Source organism: Sprattus sprattus (genome assembly GCF_963457725.1).
Source record: "Sprattus sprattus genome assembly, chromosome: 1".
NCBI classification, from domain to species: domain Eukaryota; kingdom Metazoa; phylum Chordata; class Actinopteri; order Clupeiformes; family Clupeidae; genus Sprattus; species Sprattus sprattus.
Window position 1 is genome coordinate 57,081,959 of NC_137920.1, and position 19,594 is coordinate 57,101,552.

General features: G+C 40.5%; 2 protein-coding genes across 5 annotated transcripts in view; both read right to left on the bottom strand.

Moving 5' to 3' along the window:
- The window catches only part of ankhd1 (ankyrin repeat and KH domain containing 1), a 30,673-nt gene extending 26,224 nt beyond the window's left edge, over nucleotides 1–4,449 (bottom strand). For all 4 annotated transcript variants that reach the window (XM_080857171.1, XM_080857170.1, XM_080857169.1 and 1 more), the window contains exon 1: nucleotides 4,048–4,449. In XM_080857171.1, coding sequence (XP_080713297.1) covers nucleotides 4,048–4,323 — 276 coding nt within the window. In that variant the 5' untranslated portion in view covers nucleotides 4,324–4,449. The remainder of the gene's footprint in view (nucleotides 1–4,047) is intronic.
- A 5,948-nt stretch (nucleotides 4,450–10,397) lies between these two features.
- LOC308360984 (deoxycytidine kinase 2) lies at nucleotides 10,398–19,420 on the bottom strand (the record flags this gene model as incomplete). Its single annotated transcript, XM_080833194.1, has 8 exons — nucleotides 19,367–19,420; nucleotides 18,909–19,035; nucleotides 14,043–14,158; nucleotides 13,755–13,948; nucleotides 13,064–13,211; nucleotides 12,797–12,912; nucleotides 10,653–10,752; nucleotides 10,398–10,424 (listed from the first exon to the last, which is right to left on the bottom strand). Exons 2-8 carry the CDS (start codon nucleotides 19,000–19,002, stop codon nucleotides 10,398–10,400), a joined length of 795 nt encoding a protein of 264 aa, XP_080689320.1. The 5' UTR covers nucleotides 19,003–19,035; nucleotides 19,367–19,420.
- Between the last annotated feature and the right edge of the window lie 174 nt (nucleotides 19,421–19,594).

Sequence of the window (19,594 nt, forward strand, 5' to 3'; positions counted from 1 at the left end):
AGGACGTCAGAGTCCACAAAAACACATTCATGAATAACTAAAGAGGGGAGACTAATGGCAGCAATAACCACGCAAGGGGCCAACGCACTGCCTCTTTACATGGCACTCAGCTGTTTACAGCATGGACCACAGAGAAAGCTGAACAATTAAACATGCACTCCATAACACAAACATCAATAATGTGAGAAAAATCACTTTTCTTCTTCATGCAGTAAAGCCCTGCACAAGGCATCATAAATTCAGTGTGAGTACATTTTTCTCCACCAACTCTATAAAGGGCATCACTTCTAAAGGATTCCATATATGGTAGTATTGACACTTTTCTGATGACTGATCCGCTATAGATCGGACATTAGGAGATCGACCAATCTCCGCTAACACCTTGATCACCTTGGCGCAGGACTTGGGAAACATTACTGCTGATATTTTGTGATGCTCTGTTCATCTAATGTACTGGTTTGTGCGTGTAATCACATTCAACGTTCACATGCTATGTAGCACACACTGTGAAAGTTAAATGTCTAAGGTTCATTAAAAACGCCTTTAATAAATAAAAATACTTCTGCTTCCTGTGTTCAGCTGATGGGATAAGGAGAGTGTGAGCCTGACAACTGGGTAGCCCACCTGCTAATCTGTATGATACGTGGCTTACTATAGTCTCAGCCGAATGTTCCCCACAGAAGATCAAGTGCTTTGAGAAGGTTCAAGATAATACATAAAGTATTTGCCACACTACTGGAACAACGGCTCAGGCCACCAATATGTGTTATTGTGAGCAGCACACAATTGAAATGTAGAAATCCACATTCCTTACTCATGTACTGGAGAGGAATACCTGGAAACAGCTTGAAAAAGGCCTGGCACTGTTCCACCTTAGCAGAAGGGGTGGGAGTTGAGATACCATCCAGACCATATGATGCCATCAAGATATTCAGGCCACAATCTGGTTTTATTACCGGCAAAACACAAATACACAACTTTCACAACCCCAAAAAGAAAGACGATCTCATCCATGTATTGGGTTTACAGGCCACAGAATCCAGTGTACTACACTTTTTATTCTGCCCATGTGCAAGAGAACTCACATACTGTTGCTCTGTCCGACAAGGATCTGCAATCCATGGTCCGACAAGGTTCTGCAAGGATACTTTTGGCCTGTCATGGCTGTAGCTATGGTCTGTTTGAGAGTTGCAGTAAAGATCCAAATAATGTCAGACAAACATGCATTTGCTGGGCATTTGCTTCAGCTATCTTCCTTGTACACAGGGCTCGGACTGCCTGTATTTTGGGGGGCTTCTGGGTATTACTGCTGTACTACTACACTGTCAGTGAATTCTGTCAGACAGCTATGTGACGGTACAAATTAAGGATACATGATGGCTTTCTGTAGCCTAATGCATGTTCTTAAGAAATACTGATCTCTCTTACCTTAACATGATGTTGACCTTACTCCTGTAAGTTCATGATTTATGCACCGTGTTGATTATTGGGAACTGATTTGGCATGTTTAGGGAAACCACAAAGTCAGACAGTGTGACATCACGTTGAGGACATCTCCTGCACTTTCTGACAAGACCATTCTTCTCACTTACCACTTCCACACATTATCCCATACCCGAGAAGACAGGTAAAAGAGAGCCACCTATTCCTACGTCTTTGCCCGTCCAAAGGTCATATCTGGAACATCATCACTTCAGTGACTCAACCTCATATGGGGAGGCAAAACCAAAACTGACCCTGACTGTAAAGACAGAAGATGCAATGGTTGACTTAATTGTTATGCTCACTCCACTAGCAGCAGTAGGTGTGAAATCTGATGCACACTCAGTGCTCATCCTTTATGAAATAACATTACATTTACAAGTTGAATATGTATGACAATATCAATAACCTAACAAATGCCTCGCAAGTGTCCAGGGTTTGGTTGAAATGCCCAGACCACAGCAGTTCATTTTTCTGATTTTCTAACCAATAACAATTGTAGATGAACAATTTGTACTGATCAAAACCTGTCTGAAGCCTGATCACATTTGCATAATTAAAAATAGAAATTATAAGCAAGGGGGAGAGGTATGCGATAGACCACAGAACAATGCATGCATTTTAGATCTGTTTAAATGTGACCACCATACACTCTGAGCTGGAGAAAACTGTGCAAATACAGTATGTACATACAACTTTCATTTGCAAAAAGTAAGAGCCAAAGAAATAAGGCTTCAATGGCAGCGAGAGGACATCAAATGAAGAATTATAGTTCGCTGAGAAGCAGTCCTAAAGAGAGCTGCAGACACAAAGCCTCATGGTATACCTGGAATTGTGACATAAGTCCAGTGTTCCCCACTTTTAATAAAACACCCCTCAGAATTCCAAACGAAACACCAATAACAGGAGCAGGGAGAACAGACTAGAGGTTATAAAAGGCAACAGACACATCCCTGCCCTCTAGACAGTGAAAACAGAATCACATGCAGCACTCACAAATAGAGGGAGGGCAAACAGAGCATGTCTTATGCCTGTATGTGAACTCTCAACTCTGACATTACCATGCCAATCAGCTGGCACTTTCTGCTTGATAATCTAATACTTACATTTCCAGTATTGACAAAAATCAGAGGCACATCACAAGCAAATGGGGCACCTTTACAAATAGTAAAATAAATACCCGTTTTGTTAATTCTTAAGTCTTACAGAGATGGAAATGATATTCTAGGCGTATGTTGTACATGGTTTGACCTATTTTTGGCTTTCAAAGACATAGGCTCTGTTTGACAGCTAAACTTTCAGTGTTCAATTATTTATTTCAAAGTTAGGAGAGATCCATATGCTATGGTGCATCTAGAGTAAGTGTGAAGGATTCAGTATTCTCATAAATTAAGGGGAACCATACATCAACTGACATCTAATTGACATCTACTCAAGATAATTGTAGGGTGTGTAGGGTGTTGCCTTAAGCTTTTCACAAAATACCTCGGTAACTGACATCCCAAGTCATTCAGGTCTTACACCTAGACTTTACCTTAGGTGGTCTTGCAGTGAAGATAATCTTTCAAAGGTTTACATCTACAACACCATTCCATGAAATCAACACTGAAATAGAGAGGCCCTCTGACATCATGATTAACCCTGTTGCTACCAAGAATTAAGTTTTAGATAGCTTAGTTATTATTCTTGAAAGCAAGAGAACATACAAACAGGAGCCAATAATTGCAGCATCGCTAGAGATATGTTGCTGAAGAGGCACTGTATTATTTTAACCTACCTAAGGAGGATGGGTTGGGGAAATGAGCTGAAACCTGACAAGACGATGTTCAGAAGTAACGTTAACGTTATTTATATGAACTAAAGGTAACATCAGTTTGCTCTCAAATTACCTAGTCCCTCTCGCTAACCACAGTTATATTAAGTGTCACGATTAACGGTACTTGTTAGATAACTAAATGTTACATGTGAAGACATCTGTCAAAATAGACTATTGCGAAATAATTGGCCAAAACTGCCGTCACGTAATGTTAGCTCACATTGGCTAACTAGAAAACATTCTTTATACTAGTGTCAACCTCACAAATCTATGTAAGGTTTTCATCATGTCAGGCAATACCGTCGCATCCCAGCTGACTAGCCAGTTAAGATAAACAATTAGCCAGCTGGTAAGTGACCTAACTTTGCTTGTAAGCCTCTCATCACGCTACTAGGCCGTCGTCGCGGCCGTCAGAGTTAACGTTAGCTGCTAAATAGCTAGCTTAATAGCTAAGCAAGTACCAATAACTAGCTCTAAAGATACACACAAGAAGTCGTGCAGTCAATAAAATATACGGAAACTACTGTTGAGTATTGGTAGTCTGTGTGTCGTAAAATAACTGGGGTGAATTTTGATCAAATAGCACAGTAACTACATAACGTTACCGCTAACTTTAGCGCGCCTGTCAGTTTGGAGGACGGAATGGTTTGGGTGGCTTTAGCAAATGTTAACGTTAGCTCGAAATCTCATCTTCCACCTAACATTAGCTAGCTATCCAGAAAGCAAGCTACGCTAGCTAGCTAGCTTACCTCAGATACTTCATCTTCGTCGCTGCCAGATCCGGGACCAGACGAAAGCACTGCGGCTGCAGCGAGCTTTAAATCAATCCTATCTGCTGTGGGCCCACCTGCCTCACCGAAAAAGCGTACTTTTTTCCCTCCTGCGCCAATACCAAGGCCCCCAAGTCCGGCTCCTGGTGTGGCTCCAACCCCCATCCCTAGAGCAGGGGAGCGAGGAGTCACCGAGTCAATCTCGTCCTCGAAGCCGTCCGTCATCACTGCTGTCCCGGCCACTGCATCCTGCATAGTTATTTAGATATTACACGTATTGGTCAAAGTAACCTATTCTTATTACTTTCTTTGTGGTTATATTGCTTGAGAACAGTCAAGCTTCACTTCAGAAAAATCCCGAAACTCTCCTGAAGCGATCCTCTTTCCCTCAAGCCATTAACTTTCTAACAACCTAACCTATGTCGTTCCATATGTGTATGATCCCGCCCTACCACAACATTTGCTAGATTCATTGGTTAGGGGGCTAACTCTCTCATTATCATTGGCTTACATTTGTGATGGTCAGGAGAACGCACGCGACGTCAAGGTTGGTTTACAAGAAAGCTTCGAGACAGTTGTTTTAAAAAGACTATTGGACAGTGACACGCCTATCACATATTCCCACCCTCGCAATACGCCTAGTTCTGTCATAACATCGGAGATATAGAGGTTAACTTGGGTTAAAGGTAAAAGCTGTTGGCAGACAATGACGAACTGTTACAAAGCACATGTTCTAATGCAAGTCATTGATCATCACCTACTGGTAATTATCCTGTCCTCAGTATATTATAGTAGCCTATATATGGTAGATTTAAACCTAAAATATTCAAACTATTGGTTGAAGAGCCTATGTTGACATAAATCAGAACCACAAATATTCAAACTAGTGGTTAAATAGCCTATGTTGAAATAAATCACAACCACAAATATTCAAACCAGTGGTTGAAGAACTTATGTTGAAAGAAATCTGATTTAATTCCAGAATTCCTCCTTCTGGCAGGGGCCTCAAACTCTGGCCCCATAGACCCCTGCTCTATGGGATGAGCTTTGGGATTTTGTTTCCTGGAAATTTTAACACAAAATGCTTTGAATATACAGAGATTATGGTCTGCATATGGGTCATAAAACCACCACCCCAAAAAAAACTCTTGGGGTCTTGTCAAAATGACACTAATGCAAGATTCAGGGTTACCCAACAGAGCATTCACAGAGCTTCACACTCCCTTTTGCTTAGAAAGGTTCCTAACCAATGACAAGGGCTTTACGACAGGGAAAGTATATAGTACCACCCCACAATTCCTTATGACAACCCATTCAACGTGCTCCATGTCAATCCACCTTTGCATAATTAGTAGCATATGTAAGTGCAGTTGGATTCTCTTAGAACCAGTGCTGTCTTTTATGAAGTCCTTATGAATTCTACTACACATCTTTCCTTGACCTCATGACAATATCCATCGAGTTCAAGGAAAAGTGGTTGGGAAATGTCGATAGAGACTATCCAACTGCACTTACACTAGGCTGCTAATTGTGTGAAGGCAGATGTTATAAACGTTGATCAGTTGTTGATTGGGATGTTGTTGCTGCCACAATGAATTGTGGGAAGATATTATCTCCTTTCTTTTCATATTGGATGCTGTGACTGCCTGATCTTAACCAATCATCAATTAGAATTAGTTCCGGGTATGCCTATCGTATTCTTCCACCCATCATTGACAGACAGATGCTCCAGTGCACCCTATGCTAAAGGAGATACAAAAGGACGCATTGAAGCTCCTTTCCTAACCATTTTGACCAGCTCTTATCATGACTGCTTAGATCCTAGGCCATTTCAAATAGTATGGAACCTTCCTCAGCAAAATGGGCTATTAGACTACAGTCCTTGCTTCATGGGGCTCAGTTTTTGCAACAAAACATTGAAGAGCCAATAAGCTAAGCTGACCGATGACCACAGTTACCAAAACCCTGCATTAGCTGACGTAGAATAGTACATCCTATTGTCTTTTCCTAACCTCTTTTCCTTGACTTAAATGGCAAATGTCTTCAGGTCGAGGAAAGATGTGAAGAAGAATGCATAAGGACTAAGAGAATCCGACTGCACTTACAGTAGTCTACGTGATTATGCGAAGGCAGATGGGCTATTGGCCATCATGGACCCCAGGTTACAGAAAAGTAAAACTAGTCTGATCCCATTTATCCCAATTCTCATTGCAGGTAAAGGTCATAAATTCAATTTTGTCAGTCTGATGGTCAGTCCTACCTCTTCACCAGTTATTGTTAATTTGATTGTCAATTTGACACTGAGGACGGGAAACACAAGATTCCAGGAGGAATCAGCATCAGCAAAGTTTTCATAATTTTGAATGACTGCAGGATAGAGCCTTGATCCTCGAGGGACTGTCACTTTTCTGAACAGTATTTGGTAACCAGATGGCTTACCACAATAACTAAAAGGAGAAGAGTACAAACATCACCTTGTGGCACCCTAGATGTAAAGAGGAATGGGGAATGGGAATAGGGTTTTTTTAAGCACTGAGCTCTGACTCATACATTGTCCTTATTGCCCCTAACAACTGTGTCTGGGTCCCCATATAGTGCCTAAGAATGTCAACCGTTTGATGGAATTAAAAGCCTTCTTGAAGTCAATGAAGGCAGTTACAAGAGGGAGTTTCATATCTTAAAATACCCTACCTCCTTCTCAATGTCTATGTATCTACTGCACACAGCCATGGCCATGTCGAAAGCTGAATGCAGGATTATACAAAAACAGCACTGCAGTAATCATGGGTCAGTAATAAGTTAACATCATGGGTCAAGGCAATGTCTTATGAGCGGCCAAGCGCAGCTTATAACTATAACGTAGCTCATAATTGCTCATGTTAAAGTTATCTACTGAATCTTATTGTCCCCATTACTTCTTTTAGGAGTGTGATTGGGATAACATCTAGCTACTTGATATGGAATACAATTTGCAGGAGTTTCCAAGGAGACTAGCTGAAATTGGCTCAGTCTTCCAGAGGAAGGGAGCATATATCTGCTAAAGAGACAAGAGTGATTTGTGATCATGATGACCTAAATCTAGCTGATTAAAAATGGTAGAGAAATGATAGGGAGTCCATTCCATTTCCACTGGAGAGGCAGACAGAGGAAAGGACAGTACCATAATTACAACATTTCTATTGTTTTTAACAAAAATCTAGAGTTATATTGATTATTCTACACAAAGTACAAAGCTCTGCATCTTTCAACTTTTTATTCTGAGGGAATACATCTTATCCCTTTGTGTGTACTGCCTGTATACGGCTCAGTTTCCCTCAATAGATCAAAACTAATTCAAACATTTAAATTTCAGTAGTATTACTTTAAAGTTGATATTTTATCATACTTCAATTCACATGAATACCATTGATTTTCTGATTGACAGACGTGTGCCCCTGCTCTAAAGAGCAACATCTGAGAAAATAGATGAGAATTGCTAGATACAGTGCGGAAAATAAGTATTTGAACCCCTTGCGATTTCACAAGTTTGGCCACTTGCAAAGATGTGCGATCTATAATTGTAATGGTAGGTGTATATTAACAGTGAGAAACAGAATATCAACAAATATCAACAGAATATAACATTTATGACTTTATTTGCATTTGATGCAAAAAATAAGTATTTGAACCCCTAGCAAAACTGACTGACAAAAATGACTAAGTACTTGGTGGAATAACCCTTGTTGGAAAGCAGACGTCAGACGTTTCTTGTAGTTGGTCACCAGGTTTACACACATCTCAGGAGGGATTTTGGTCCACTCCTCTTTGCAGAACCTCTCCAAATCTTTAAGGTTGCGTTTGCAATGGGAGGGAATGAGGGAATGAGGTTCAAGCCCAATATTCCACGTTACATGGCCCCATCCATAGTCCCCTTGATGCGGTGGAGTCGTCCTGTACCCTTGGCAGAGAAACAGCCCCAAAGCATAATGTTTCCACCTCCATGCTTGATGGTTGGTATGATGTACTCTTGGGGTCATATTCAGCATTCCCCCCGTCAAACATGGCAAGTCGAGTTGATGCTAAAGAGCTTGATTTTGGTATCATCTGACCACATTCTGTCTCTCAATCCTCCTTAGAATCATTCAAGTGTGCAATGGCAAACTTCAGATGGCACTGTACATGCGCTTCCTTGAGCAGGGGGACCTTGCGAGTTCTGCAGTACTTCAAAAAATGACGGCGTGTTGTGTTGCCAATGGTTTTCTTGGTGACTGTGGTCCCAGCTGCCTTGAGATCATTCACAAGCTCCCCCTGTGTAGGTCTGGGGTTATTCTGCACCTTTCGAATGATCACTGATACCGCACGAGGGGATATCTTGCATGGAGCCCCAGAACTAGAGCGATTAACATTTGTTTGGTGTTGCTTCCATTTTCGAATAATCGCACCAATAGTTGCCTGCTTCTCACCAAGCTGCTTGCCAATGGTTTTGTAGCCCATTCCAGCCTTGTGCAGGTCTACAATCTTATCTCTGACGTCCTTGGACAACTCTTTGGTCTTGCCCATGGTGGTGAGGTTGAAGGTGTGAAGTATTCTTTGGACAGGTTTCTTTTATAAACGTCACCAGTTGAGATCAGTTGTACCTTGTTAGACCTAATGAGGACTAATTTGTGTGCTTCTTGGGCACATAACTGGTCATTGTGAGCCAGAATTCTTGCTGTTTGCTAGGGGTTCAAATACTTATTTTTTTGCATCAAATGCAAATAGTCATAAATGTTATAAAATGCAGTTTTCTGAATTTTTTTGTTGATATTCTGTTTCTCACTGTTAAAATACACCCCCCAATACAATTCTAGATCACACATTTCTTTGCAAGTGGCCAAACTTGCAAAATCGGTAGGGGTTCAACTACTTATTTTCCCCACTGTAGATGTATGCTCTGGCATATATATGGAAATATGCATACATATGAGTTAAAATGTGATCAGATCTTCATTTAAGTTATAATACACTGATGGAATGTTTATTTACAAACAATTTTAACCATTTATTTATTGACCCTCGTCGACAGTAAATAACCTTATGGTAAAGCATGTTGGTGTGAACTACAATGTCAAATTCTGCCAGTATATCCACTGTGACTGCCACTTCAAAATCCAAAATCTCTTACGCTTTTTCTGATGCTATACCATTCTTTTTTCTGAAAAACCCACCTTCTGTTGAACTTCAGTTCAGACAGCTACCCTGGCATTCTACTGCAGAATTTCCTTGTGCAATGCTGAATTCATGGATCGGTCAACGATTACATGTGGTCTTGGTCCTGGCTGGTATTAAATGCTCCTGACTGGCCAGCCTTTTACCCAACACACTAAGTCAGGGCACACGACTACACATCCCAGCTGCCATTAGTCCACCCATAAAGGTTCTGATAGCAAACCTGACCCGTAGATGTGCATTGGCCCTGCCATTCTCTATGCACTACATTCTGACCAGATAAACCCTCATACAGCCGTTTCCACATCTACCTCGTCTTACACTTCTCATTTAAAATGGTTACTTTACTTGTTTGGTAATGCTCTAAAGTAAAAAATAAGACTGGAGAATCATTCAGAATACTCTGAAATGCTTTAAAGATAACAGTTTTACAAAGACAGTGACCTAAAATATGCCGTTCGACTGACCACTGTAATACTAGCGTGGCAGGCATTAACATTAGCAGTGGAAGGTGTGTTGAGCATGTGATCTCACAGTCATGGGCAATAAGAGGTAAAAGGTAGCCAGTTGTTCTGTTGAAAAAGACTAGAAATATGATAAAGCTAGACTTTCATTCATAGCTTTTTATTGAGTGGATAAAATTTTTATATACAGATTGAAATCTCAAAAACACAAAAATATACACAGTACTCTGCCTCACATTTCATGCAGTGGAAGTCATAGAGAAAATTTGAGTAGATTCTAAAATCGTCAACTGAACTGACTTTTGGATATGCTGGAATCCATTATTTGCGACAGTTAATTCCCATTTTACCACAAATTGACCAGGTCAACACAACAACACAATCCCTGCTGAAAAATTCTTTGTAATATGAGTGCACACCAAACTGTTGAAAATGTCTTTCTATTGGTTAGTGCCTAATTAAAAGTCATTTAAAACTCTGGATGTCTTTTTTTGTCCCACATGACCAAGATACTTGTAACAGTCAATGCTGAGGTTCATTCGCTGACCATTTGGAGGGAGTGGACATAACCAGCTTTTGGAAATATGTTGTAAACAGCACTGTGATGGTGCAGGTAGAGAGTTGGTGGCCACCACGCCCCGGTCAGTCAAAGATTATGTCTGCAGAACTGTTCAGATTTCACATCGTGTTCAAAAACTCCTTGACCTGCAGAAAGACAGGAACAGCAGTTTAACCACTAAAAACGATTCATAATTCCTTTCATATATTCTATAAAATGATCATCTGGCTATAGTGGTATAGTTCTGTTTCTACCAGTTGACTGAACAGCAATCACACTTGGTTTTAAACTGCTTGTTTAAAAATAAATAAACAACAAACAAATCTACGTAATTGTTGGACTGAACGAATTCACTAACAGGTAAGAGAGCACACCTTATCTACGACGGCCTCCTGTTTAATTCTGTCGTTTTTGAAGTCTTCATTTACGTCCAGAACCAAAATTGGGATGTCCTTCAGGTATTCGAAATCCATTCTGTGGAGAGAGTAAGGCATTATTTATATACAGCCGCGGAAAAAATTAAGAGACCACTTCAAAATGATCAGTTTCTCTGGTTTTACTATTTATTGGTGTGTGTTAAAGTAAAATGTACATTTTTGTTTTATTCTATAACCTACTGAAAACATTCCTACCAAATTTCAAATAAAAATATTGTCATTTAGGTCATTTATTTGCAGAAAAATGACAATAGGTCAAAATAGCAAAAAAGATGCAGTGTCTTCAGATCTCGAATAATGCAAAGAAAACAAGCTCATATTCATTTTTAAACCACACAATACTAATGCTTTAACTTAGGAAGAGTTCAGAAATCAATATTTGGTGGAATAACCTTGATTTCAAATCACAACTTTCATGTGTCTTGGCATGCTCTCCACCAGTCTTTCACATTGCCGTTGGGTGACTTTATGCTACTCCTGGCGCAAGAATTCAAGCAGCTCGGCTTCTTTTCATGGCTTGTGACCATCCATCTTCCTCTTGATCACATTTCAGAGTTTTTTTATGGGATTCAGGTCTCGAAATTGGGCTGGCCATGACAGGGTCCTGATCTGGTGATACTCCATCCACACCTTTACTGGCCTGGCTGTGTGGCATGGAGCATTGCCCTGCTGGAAAAAACACTTCTCAGAGTTGGGGAACATTGTCAGAGCAAAAGGAAGCAAGTTTTTCTTCCGGGACAACGTTGTACTTTGCCTGGCTGAGGTTTGTAAAAGACCATAAGATTGAACCAAAGCGGACTGGAGGGTCTTCTAAGTTCGTCTTCTCTGATGAGTCCAATTTCTCAGCAGGTGCAAGACTCTGTGGCTTGTAGGCCTCTCCAGGTCTCCGTCTAACCATCAGACGACCATGTGTTGGGCAAAGCTGAAAATTGGACTCAGAGAAGATGAACTTAGAAGATGACCTCCAGTCCGCTTTGGTTCAATCCTTATGGTCTTTTACAAACCTCAGCCAGGCAAAGTACAACGTTGTCCCGGAAGAAAAACTTGCTTCCTTTTGCTCTGACAATGTTCCCCAACTCTGAGAAGTGTTTTTTCCAGCAGGGCAATGCTCCATGCCACACAGCCAGGCCAGTAAAGGTGTGGATGGAGTACCACCAGATCAGGACCCTGTCATGGCCAGCCCAATTTTGAGACCTGAATCCCATAAAAAAAACTCTGAAATGTGATCAAGAGGAAGATGGATGGTCACAAGCCATGAAAAGAAGCCGAGCTGCTTGAATTCTTGCGCCAGGAGTAGCATAAAGTCACCCAACGGCAATGTGAAAGACTGGTGGAGAGCATGCCAAGACACATGAAAGTTGCGATTTTAAATCAAGGTTATTCCACCAAATATTGATTTCTGAACTCTTCCTAAGTTAAAGCATTAGTATTGTGTAGTTTAAAAATGAATATGAGCTTGTTTTCTTTGCATTATTCGAGATCTGAAGACACTGCATCTTTTTTGCTATTTTGACCAATTGTCATTTTTCTGCAAATAAATGATCTAAATGACAATATTTTTATTTGAAATTTGGTAGGAATGTTGCCAGTAGGTTATAGAATAAAACAAAAATGTACATTTTACTTTAACACATACCAATAAATAGTAAAACCAGAGAAACTGATAATTTTGAAGTGGTCTCTTAATTTTTTCCGCGGCTGTATATATAGAGTGTTCATTTTCTCAATACACCCGAAGACAATATTCCTGACAATAAGAATATCTAACCAAGCCTTTCTGCCATTCTCGACCTTCTAAAAACAAAGAACAGGAGGTTTCTGCTGTTTTTCAAGGGATGTCTGAAGCTCCCTCATCTTCAAATTGATTTTGATATATGTGGTCATGTGAAGAACAGGTATCAATCCCACTACCCCCAGGCCATCCACTATGCAGTTTAATACTCTGGGTTGGAACCACCCCGAGTACTATTGTTTTTACATTTACTATTGTAGTAACTGGTCACTGGAAGACATGATTCATCTCAGCATTACATTTACAGAACACGTGAATATGCACAGTAAATAGGGAAGCGATCACATACTGTGTAGTTCGGTCGGAGAGCCAGCACTCATGCTTGTAATGTAGCTTCTCCAAAAACTCAAGCGGAATGCCCTGTTCCTCTTGCCGCCCTCGTATGTGTAAACGCTCCAGACACCTCTAAAATAGAAAAGGGTTATACGTCAGGTCATTTTATTTAAATAGTGACTGAGGACAGGATATTGTAAACCAAAATAGAACACAGAAGGAAAATCATGCCATGTCATTGCATGCTCTTTAGAAACAATCACAGACAGCACCTTGTACTAACCTCTGGGCGTGCCCGCAGATAAATCATGCCATCTAACTCAATATCAGACTCAAACTGTGAAAGCAGCCAACTGTGCCAGTCTTGATAAATGGCATATTCTGTCTCGTTCAAGTCCCCAGACTCAAATAGGTTAGAAGCGAACACATACCTGTAGGGAATATACACACAAAAAAAGACTCAATGACAGGTCAAACCTAGCAGCAGTGTTCATTGAGTAAAGGCAAATAACTAATGAATGATGAAATGATGACACACAGAGGTCGAATTCTCACAGTGCAGTCTTTGTGCGTTGATGTCTTAGAATCTAAAAAAATATCTAGACAATGATAGAAAATTCTTAAAGCGGGAAACAATATTTCTGTGAAATTGTGTGCATTTTGGTTCTGATCCAGTCAGGTATGTCACTGCCGTTTGTTTACCTTTTCAGTCCAAACAACTGCATAAACCCATCAATACTAAAAAAAAAAATGTCAGAACTTCCAGCCCAGAGTATGCTCAAGGCAATGCAAACTCAAATCATACAAAGAGTGGAGGCACAGGTTCTAAACGGCTATAGACCTTTGTTTCACACAACTAAAACCACGCCTTGACCACTTCAGCTGACCTCTGTGTACTTCTACATCAGTTAAATGAAAAACAGACTTTAAAGGAACACATTTACCACACTGTACCAATATTCAAGGCTACACACCGATCACTATAGACAGAGCGCTCGTAGAACTGAACAGGGTTATCAGCTTGTCGCAGCTTGGCTGAAGGGGGCTTCAGCTGGGCACGCACGCGGCTGAGACAAGCGTAGGTCTGAAAGGTGTAGGACCATCGGCTGGGTTTATCGTAGAGCATCTGAAGCAGATTGCCACCACTTTTCTGAGATGTGCTGAGCTCCTGAACAAGATAATACAGGGTAGAAAATAGAAAAGTTAGATTCTTCATAGGGATTGGCAGCTGTTACTCTTCTATTTACTCCTTTTATCCTTACCTCACACTCGTTCTCTGTTGTCTGCACATTGCACCATTTAGCAATGGGCTCTGGAATGACCTCCCATTCATCTGAAGCCCTCTCCAGCAAGCGCACAAAAGTGGACTTCCCAGCCGCTGTTATCAAAGGGGAAAACGTTACTTCACTGAATTTCATGTTAAGGGAAATGTTGTGCAAGAAACATAGAGAAGACGTTTTAGTCGCGGAAGTTTCAGTTCACAATCTTACATTTCAAAACGTAAGTTTGATGCCTGACAAATTGGTTCTTGATTTAAAACAGACAGCTTGAGTTGGCTGAGGTGCTTGCGCGCGCACTTATTACCACGCTGCGTGCAAAGAGATTTAAATAACTTATGGCCGATTTATGGTCAGAGGCGCAAGAGGCCCTGCAAGCCCCTTGCGCGACTTTTCACGTCTTGCGTGCGTCAGCCGATTTTTCTAGACTTGCGCCATTTTTTACACAAGCTTTTACGCAAGCCTCGCAGCCTGCAAGGCTGTGATTGGTATGCTGGTCTGTTGACAACATCCTTTCTGGAGTCTCACATTTCCTGTTTTCATACCGCCATTTTTAAAAGCCAGTATAGCCCAGAAGATGTTTTAAAGATGAATGATCTTGAAGAGCTTTTGACCGAAGAAGCTAGAAAGTATGAGCAATTATATAACCCATCGTAATGAACCGAAGCCACTTGTAATGCACCGAAGTTTGTTCCAATTGTTTACTTAGAAGAATATGCTAGCCGCTAGCGCGGTCTGTACGGAATTTGCCCTATACGTTAGCATTAAGCTAACGTAGGTTCTATCAACCGATGTTACGAGATGAGGTTACTAAAATATTCTGCATGCCTACTAGGGGTGGGCGATATATATCGTCTGCGATAATATCGTCATTGTTGTTCAAACGATGTGCAAAATTACATTATCGAGTATTTAAATGACTTCGCCAAAAACAATGACACGCACGGGGAAACTTTTCACATCATGTTCTTAATATAGCCTACGGAGCAGCAGCGCTCCCCACAGCACGGCACTCACACGACTAGTGGGTCTACGTGATCACGTGACATGACTTCTCACATCCACTTTGCAACAGGTTAGCAGCGCATGGTGATGGCTGTTGTGCCTCCGTTGGTGTAGCATAAAACGTGAGTTTTATTAAAACATAGCATGTGTAATGTGTAACTATTTCATTCCGTTTGTTAACCTCTCCTGCTGTCTGTCGCTGAACGTAGTTGAATATTGCAGTGGAGTAAAATGCTCCATGGCCGAAGTAGATTGCATGTTATTAACTTCAGGGTTAAATTCCCTTCCTTTACGTCTGCTGCTGGTTAGTAAGTACAGACAGCAGGAAAGGTTAGCAAACGGAATGAAATAGCTACACATTACACACGCTATGCTTTAACAAAACTCACGTTACTCACATACTGGTTAACACTTTCACAGCATATAAATGTTTGTTGCTACATCCAAACTATGCGTCACCGTTGTCCCTCACGATGCACCTTAAAGGAGCCGCACCATTTTACTAAACGTTATTGCAATGTGAATCATTTAATTTAAATATGCTTATTGTGTACTCTTGTGCGTTTAACAGCGCTTGTTTGTGAGAGAGAGCATTTAACTGTTGATGCCCCAGTTTAATAAAGCCAGGCTATTCATAAAAAACGTACGTCAATGTGGCATTAGTACTATGAACAGTTGAGAAATTGATTCCGTGGGGCTGTCGGACCGGGCCGGGCTCGTACAGAAAAATTCTTCCCGATCCATGCTCTAATGCGCATGTATTTGTATTTTTAAACAATCCTAGACAGAATTTTAAGTTTAATAAGGCCATAAGAACTGCTATTGATGTGCAATAATTCTCATGGATGCATGGAGCACTTTATTACAAGAGTTCAATATATCTGCATTGCAGTTCAATTAAGTTATTTTTGTTTAAAGACAATAAAGAAGTGTTTTCCTTAAACATTGTGCCCATTATTGTAATCTCCAAGAAGGTATAACTCTGAGAATTCCAATCACATTTTTTTTTTTTAAAATATCGTCTAATTATCGTTATCGTCAAAATGAAAAAAATATCGAGATATTGTTTTTTTGCCCATATCGCCCACCCCTAATGCCTACTCAGTTTTACAGTGCTTCCCAAGAAAAGGTTTGAAAAGAACTTCAAGCTTCAGACTTTCTGTTAGGGAACCTGTTATCTATCTGCCGAGCAAATGTCAGGCTCATACAAAAACATTAACGTGAATTCATTGATGCTAATACCTAGCTTGCTCCCTATGTGATTTCCCCTATACGTTAGCATTAAGCTAACGTATTTACTATCACAGTAAAACATGCAATACTATGTGATTGTTTTTAGAAACGAATGTGTAATGAGATTACTAAAATGAATTCTGCTCAGTTCAACAGTGCTACCCAAGCAAAGGTTTGAAAAGAACTTCACGCTTCAGACTTTCTGTTAGGGAAACGGTTTTCTATCTGCCGAGCAAATGACAGGCTCATATACAAAACATTAACTTGAATTCATCTTTACTCCACCTATTGTTCTGACGGTGAATTGCTTGGCAACACCCGCAACCTTTTAGGGAGCATGAATTGCTTTGAGTACATTTTACGCAACAATGTGACACCAACGCAGAACCAAGTGCCGGCCTTTAGACTGTACATGACCTTCAACGCGCAATTCTCGTCTGTATTGCAAATATCCCACGTACTGAACCGAAAGGTGTTTGTTGATGAACAAATGGAGATGGCTTGACAAAGCCCACTCAAGCAAATAATACAATTTTGAGGGAGTTCCGTGAAACGAAGATGCCTCTGAAACATATGTCTTGAGTAAAAGAGATTCTAGTAAAGGACAACTTCCATCACAATGAATGCCAACAGTGAAAGACAGCTAAATCTACTAACTAACCCAGATTGTGTTGAACGCGGCATCCATAGGCGTCAGTTACGGGGGGGACATGTCCCCACCACTATTCATGATTTGAATTTTGTCCCCACCACTCTTAAAAATGTGCAAACCAGTTGCGACCGAAAAAAATCACCACAAACTCTACCGCAATCACCCATTCCAAAGCTTGCGTATGATCCACTCCCATCAATTCGCAAACATTTCTCAATTACGGTGACAGTTATTCTTAATTATGGGCTATCACTTGCCCAATAACCATTTTAACAATAGTCAGTCTTGACAACAGCAAATAATTAATTTAGCCTCATTTGCCTTTTGCTGAATGCAACGAGTCTCGTTTTTATTAAGTAATATTGCCATCGAAATATCGCAAGGAAGTCTGGGTTATTTTGTTGTCAAAGATTCTATAGCCCACCCACAATTGTTGCGATTGTTTCCCACCCTGTGTTGTGTTGCATTGCGTGTTGAGTAAGCGATAAGTAGGCTCCCCCATGCCCTTCAAACACAAAAGTGGCTGTAGGAAGCGGTATGAACGCAACGAGCAGGATGAAAGGGTGGCAAAACTGCCAAAATTATCTTCATTTGGATTTGTGGCGAAGGGTTCAGGAGAACGCTACGTCTCTGACCCCCAGCCCAACGGAAATTAGGCCCACCAGGGTAAGCTAATCACATAGCGTTTACTGTCTGATATACTGTCAACTCCTATAGTTCACGTCCTGCTTTTCAAGCAGCGATCTCTCAGCAGTCATGAGTGCAACAAATAGCAAAAGCTCAGATTGTGGATAACCACTTGGTTACATCAGCCTTTGGCGAGGTGTGCATGGCTCTGCTATTGTTTCTTACCGTAGAATGCCATTCTAAACGTCATGCATGTTACGTTTTATAATACGCCTAATGCTACTTCAAATGTATTTTTTCGCTTCAATGTCGTTGAAAGAATAATATATTGTTGGAGGAAGTTTGTTTTGTTGCAGCAGGCGCTGTCGAGCGGCTGTTCCAATAAATCCGTGTAAATGTTCGTAATTCACAATGTTTGATAACCCCCTGAAGAAGTTGTGTTAATGTTTCCCCGTGTGTTGTCTACTGCTCATTTTACACTGTTTCTCCTAAATCCGTTTGATCGATGAAATAGCCTACTGTGTTCATTGGTGTTTTCATGACAACATATTGTAGCAACCCTTAATGTGTATTGTACATCATAAACATTAGCCTGCGTCTCGCAAAATTGCATTTTAATTGCTTCTGACGTTACGAAGGTAAGGGGGAAGTCAAGCCATTGTTACGCCGCTGGTTGATGCTCAGTACCTCGTTTCATTTCATACACCCTTCACAGTCTAACATTGATTGTCTGGTAAACTTTTTTGCTGTCAAGAGAAGTGTTTAATTGCCAATTCTGTTCTTTACGCTGATATAATAGACATGTTATAATAGACATGTTATAATAGACATGTTTTGGCGCCAATCAGCAGTTTGGAAACCTGACACTAACATTAAAGTCGTAGGCCGCCAGCTCTTCTGATCATAGTGGGTTTTCTCGATTTCACTTGATACACTCACGAACAAGGGTAACAAAAAGGAGAAAGAACATAATACAGTATCGTTAAGTGACGTTGGATAAACAGCTAAGTTAGCAATATCCTGGATGTGCCTGCAGAATAGGCGCGCATAATTTCAGCCTGGTAACTTATCTAACATAGAGAACTAGTTTAACAGCTGGGTGCTTTAAACTCAAAACTTCAACTACCGAGTCGAGCGGTTTGTCACGATACCCATAGATGGATAGATAGATAGATGGTCAAGTGACATTAACAGCATTTTGTGTTAAATATCGTTACACCTTAACATTAGTGAAATAAGATTGTTTTGAAATAACATTCAACTGTCGCTTAGGAAACTTAACGTTAACAGTGTAACGTTATAGTTTTGCCAGACAACTGCAAGATAAAACTTACCGATGTTTCCTTCGATCGATATTTTTTTGTTTCTTTTCTCGAAACTATTGTTAAACATTGGACTGGAGCACATTTTCTTCGGAGGTGTAGCCATGGCAAAGACCAATGAAACGTCTTTCAAAAACAACTAAATAGTAAAACATATACAAATATAAAATAGACTTGACGTTAATGTGTCCCCTGCGTGTACAAAAATACTGTGTCTTCAACAAACTTTGCTTCACAACAATACAGCAGTAGCTTCAATGTTTACGGCGCGTTGCACGAATCTTCAAAATGCGCCTTGAATCGGAGTTCGCGGCAAAAAAAAACCCGGGATGACGCAGCATCCGGAACAAACTCAGCCAATCAAATATTCATTTAATTTACAATATTTTATCCCGAATAAACATGTATCCCTGGTATTGAAGTTACAACTCTAAGTAACTTGTAAAAAAAAATAATAATCTCACATTTACCTGTTAATCAACGTGAAAAACGTTGTCGGTTATCTGCATGTAAGCAGTCACTGGATAGCACGTGTTCACATTATTATCCGTGTGAACAAAGTTTTCTTTTGATAAGTTAACTTCACTTCATCAATGGTCTGTAATTTTGGTGGAACCAGAAGAACGATACGAGAGGCTTTCGGCGAAAGGTAAAACGTTAAGGGATTCCTGGCTATTTCCATCAATCCGCGTACAGCA